The 5,281-nt window shown below is 38.5% G+C and overlaps 1 protein-coding gene across 1 annotated transcript in view; it reads left to right on the top strand.

Annotated features, from left to right (window-relative positions):
• Window positions 1-1,543: 1,543 nt before the first annotated feature.
• Window positions 1,544-5,281, top strand: part of LOC103582234 (small G protein signaling modulator 1-like) — a gene marked incomplete at its 5' end in the record, with an annotated part of 7,749 nt that continues 4,011 nt past the window's right edge. Inside the window, 2 exons of the mRNA XM_008563886.1 lie at window positions 1,544-1,653; window positions 4,440-4,536. Of these exons, the coding sequence (XP_008562108.1) occupies window positions 1,544-1,653; window positions 4,440-4,536 (207 nt within the window). The remainder of the gene's footprint in view (window positions 1,654-4,439; window positions 4,537-5,281) is intronic.

Genomic DNA, 5,281 nt, shown 5'->3' with positions numbered 1-5,281 from the left:
TGATTAATCCATAAAATGTGGACTATGACTTGGCAAGAAAAGAATGATGTTTTGATACATGCTACAAAATGGGTGAACCTTGAAAACATTATGCTAAGTGAAAGAAGCCAGTCACAAAGGCTATATATTGTATGATTCTATTTATGTGAAATGTCCCGAATAAGTAAATCCATAGAGACAAAATGCAGATTAATGGTTGCCAGGAGTTGGGGGAAGGAGGAATGGGAGTGACTGCTGGGGGTATGGCGTTTACTTGGAGAGATGATGTTCTGAAATTAGTGATGATGGTTGCACAGTTCTGTGGATATGTTAAAACCACTGAATTGTACATTTAAAAGGGTAAATTTTATGGTATGCAAATCTCAATAAGGGTGTTAAAAAATGAGGAGCATAACTCTCCAATCTTTAGACATGGGTTGCACATAGTTGCTTCCTTCCAAAACGTGTAGTATGAAAGTGGGTGGGGATGACAGAGAAACTACATCAGAGAGACCTGACAGACTACAAACACTACCTCAGCCAGGTGATCAAGGTAACATCAACTGTCATAAATCATGTAGATAAAACCATCAGGGTCATCAAAAACAAGGAAAGCCTGAAAAACAGCCACAGCCAAAAGGAACCTAAAGAGACTAAATATAATGTGTCTACACTGGATGGGATCCTGGGATCAGAAAAAGAACTTTGAAAAAAAACTGTGGAAATCTGAATAAAGTAATACTTTAATTAATAATGAATCAATATTGCTTTATTAATTGTTAACTAATGTGCAATACTAAATGTAAGATGTTAATAATAGGGGAAACTTGGTGTGGGGTATATAGGAACTCTACTATCTTCTCAATTTTTCTGTAAATCTAAGCTGTTCTAAAAAATAGTCTTAAGAAAATGAGTGCAATCCTATGGCCCTTGGAAAACCTTCCAGCAGCTTTCCTCAAACTTATCAATTATTAAGAGGGAAAAAAAAGTACCGTTTTAAAATAAGCTTTTGAAACACTGGGTTAAACAATATAAAACAGGTTTTTTTATTGCAGGACTTCTCGGAGCATTTACTTTCTTAACATATGTAGTGACTTTCTAAGCAACAGGTAGTCCAACCACTATTTCCCAAAGTTATTGACTCTCTATTTGCATATAGCCTGTAAAAGCACTTCCAATATTGACAACTGTTGTTCAAATATAGCAGTTCCCAGACTTAAGAATTTTATAAACCAGTAGAATTTCAAAAAATAAAAAAAGTTTGGGACCAACAAAACATTGTCACCTTTTTTATTGTAGCAAATAGGAATCTTTAAAAAAGAGCATCTGCTATCACCATCATTTCCTAAAAGAGGATATTTCAAACCTCTAGGGTGAGAAATATGTAATTAATTTAAGGTTGAAGAGCATCCCTTGAAATGGAATACTCTTGGCTCTCCTTTGTCCGTGTGCTTCTCATTTGGCTGTGAACTTTATGAATCTGCTGTGGGCCTTAGACCAGCACTTTGGGCGCTCCAGTTCCTTGGGCAGTGGCACAGCTGACTGTCCTGTGCTGCTTTTCCAGAAGCCCTCGCCTTCAGCTGCTTCACAGAGCTCATGAAGAGGATGAACCAGAACTTCCCCCATGGAGGTGCCATGGACACGCACTTTGCCAACATGAGGTCGCTGATCCAGGTATGACCCGGCATCTAGTCCTGCTTTGGACTTTTTTGGGAGACAGGAAGTATAGCTCAGTGGCTTAAGATTAAATGATTCAGAGCCAACCTGGGTTTGAATTCTATTTCTGCTACTTGCTAGTTGTATAACCTCAAACATATGCTTTTAATCTCTCTGAGCCTCAGTTTCTTCATCTGGAAAATGGGTTATCCTATCACTTATGTGATTCTCAATAAATTATACAATTGCATGGAAATGAAATAAACTAATGCATTTATAATGCTTAGCACAATGCCTACCAGTGCGTCTCAGAGTATAGCCCATAGGTCAGCAATATCAGCATCACCTGGGAATTTTTTAGAAATGCGAATTATTGTGTACTTCCCTTACTGACTTGGAAACTCTGAGAGTTGGACCCAAGAATCTATGTCTTATGAAGCTCTCCAGTTGATTCTAATGCAAGCTCAAGTCTGAGAAGTGCTGTAATAAATGCTAGCTCTTTAGCATACATAGTGATTAGTATTTCTGCTCCCCAGAGAAATTGACATTCACCCCTTTGAGTAGAAAAAATGGAAATCTATTAATCCAAGTAAATAATAGGGCTTCTTCATTATCTATGCACCAGCAATGGAGCTACAGCAGTAATTAAGTTAGCTCTGATTTCTTCTTTGGTGGTGTTAAAAAATATTACAAAATATTTTGGACATGAAAATAGGAAGAATAATATAATGAATACCCATGTCTCCACCCCCATCTACCCAAGAAATAAAACATTAACCACGGATTTTACAGGCTTCATGTACCTCTCCCTGATAGCGTTTCCCCACTCCTATCCTCCCAGTGGTAACTGCTTTCCAGAATATATTTATCATAACAATACATTTTTTAAAATCCTTTTACAACATATGCATATATTCCTAAACAAGATATAATTTTGTTTCTCAAGCTTTTCAGCTTTACATAAATAGTTTTAAATGGTATGAATTCTTCTGCAGCTTGTCGTTTGACCCTCATCAACAGAGCAGTTCATTTCTTTTTTCCTGACGTACAGTCTTCCTCTTTAGGAGTATAATAACACATTGTATCATTTTATTTGTGTCTCTTTTCCTGTTGAAGGACATTTAGGTCGTTTGTGTTTTGTTTTGCTTTTGCTTTGGGGAATTCAGGTGTTTGTTTTTGCCCTTTGCAAGCAGAGCTGCCCTGAAATTTTGTGTACATCACCTTCAGCATGCACACAACAGCTTTGCTTGGGCATGTACCAGACAGAAAAAGGAAAAAAGAATTTTTTAAAATGAAGAAAATCTAAGAGAGCTAGCAATCAACCTCAAGAACATAAACATCGGAATCATGGGTACTCCAGAAGGGGAGGAGAAAACCTATTCAAGGAAATAACAACAAAGAACTTCCTGGGTATAGGGAGAGATGCAGACCTTCAGATCCTAGAAGCCCAAAGATCCCCAAACAGATTCAACCCAAGAAGATCCTCTCTAAGACACATTGTAGTCAAACTGTCAAAACTCAAAGACAAAGAGAAAATTCTAAAAGCAGCAAGAGAAAAGCATCAAGTTACTATAAGGGAGCCACCATCAGACTAACAGCAGACTTCTCAACTGAAACCTTATAAGCCAGAAAAAAAATGGGATGATATATTCAAAATACTAAAAGATAAAAACTGCCAGGCAAGAATATCCAGCAAGCTTACCCTTCAGAAAAATGAGGGACAAATAGAAATATTTCCTGGACAAACAAGAATTATAGGAGTTCACTACCACACAACCAGCCCTGCAAGAAACACTCAAAGGAGTCCTGCATCTGGAATCTGAAAAACAATAATCACTATCATGGATTTACAAGAAAGAGCAAATGTTAAAACAAAATGCAAATGAGAAAGAGAAAGAAGCTAAATCACATCACCTCAAAAATCCAGCTAAAATCAAAGGTGAAAAATAAAAGGGGAAGAAAAGAACAAATGATATTTATTAAATAATTTATTTTATTTATTAAATCAAAATCGATTATACATATTTTTGTGACTGTCTTCTTTCACTTAGCATAATGTTTTTAAGGTTCATCCACGTTGTGGAACGTTCCATATCAGAAATTCATTCCTTTTTATTACCAAATAACATTACAGTGTGTGGATATGCCACTTTTTGTTTATCCATTCATCTGTGCATGGACATTTGCTTCTAGTTGTTGGCTGTTTATTATTCATAATATATCATGTACAGATTTTTATATGGATACATGTTTTCATTTTTCTTGGGGATATACCTAGGAGTGGAATTGCTAAGTCATATGGTAATTCTGTATTTAACTTTTTGAGGAACTGCCAAACTGTTTTCCACAGCAACTGCACCATTTTAGATTTTCTCGAGCTGTGTATGGGGTTTCCAGTTTTTCCACATCCTCACCATCCTAGTGGGTGTGAAGTGATATGTCACTGTGGGGTTTTTTTGTTTGTGTTTTTGGCGGCTGGCAGGTACAGGGATCCGAACTCTTGAACTTGGTGTTGTAACACGGCACTCTAACCCACGGAGCTAACCAGTCAGCCCTCCTTGTGGTTTTGACATGCATTTTCCTAATGACTGATGATGCTGAGCATTTTTCATGTGCTTACTGGCCATATGTAAACCTTCTTTGGAGAAGTGTCTGTTTACATCTTTTGTTCATTTTTTAACTCCACCTGGCTGTTAAGGAATGTGTGGTGTCCGGTATGGGGATGCACCACCATTTATTCATCTGTCCCCTCTGGGCTGGCCTTTTCCCAGGATGCTAATGCTGCGCTTTCCTTCCTCTGACAGATCCTGGACTCTGAGCTCTTTGAACTGATGCATCAGAATGGGGACTACACTCACTTCTACTTCTGCTACCGCTGGTTCCTGCTGGATTTCAAGCGAGGTACAAACTATGGCTTTGTTCTTTGTAGCAGAACTTCAGGGGAAAAGACACCAAGAAGGTGAGGCTGAAGGAGGGTTGGAGCAAAGGCAGCAGAAGAGCCTAATGCACATTTATTTAGGTCTGACTATCAGTTCACCTGCCTTACCTGCAACAACACTGTGCAGTAGATGCTGTGAAGATCCCCATTTTACCAATGAGGAAACCAAGGCTGAGAGGCATTAAATTTAAAGCTAGGAATAGTAGCACCAGGATCTGAGGCCACCTCTGTCTATCTGCAAAGCCCACTTGCCTTCCATTCTATTATGCTGCTTATCAGAGACCCAGAACTCTAAAGCCCATGGAGCAGGGGTTATTGTGTGCATGTTTCAAACATGACTTCAAAGTGATGTATAGCACAGTACCTTGTTGCTGCTGTGCAAATTTGGGGTGGTGCTAATAATAATATTTAACATTTATGGAGACGTTTATTAAGTGCCACCACTGTGCTGAGCTACTTATATGTATGATCTCTTCAGTCCTTTTCTACTATCAGCCTCATCCCACTTACAGATGAGGAAAGAGAGAGGCTCATGGAAGAGAAGTAACCAGCCCAAGGTCTCCTCGCTAGCAAATGATGGAGGAAGGACTCACATCAAGTTTATTAAACATAGGAAGCCTTGCCTTTAACCATTGCTCTATTCTTTTTTTTTTTTATACGGTACAGCAGAAGCTGATTGTCACCCCTTGTGCCCATGATGTGGGGGCC

Source organism: Galeopterus variegatus, unplaced genomic scaffold (assembly GCF_000696425.1).
Source record: "Galeopterus variegatus unplaced genomic scaffold, G_variegatus-3.0.2 Scaffold15327, whole genome shotgun sequence".
Taxonomy (NCBI): Eukaryota; Metazoa; Chordata; class Mammalia; order Dermoptera; family Cynocephalidae; genus Galeopterus; species Galeopterus variegatus.
This window is presented reverse-complemented; position numbering and strand designations above follow the sequence as displayed.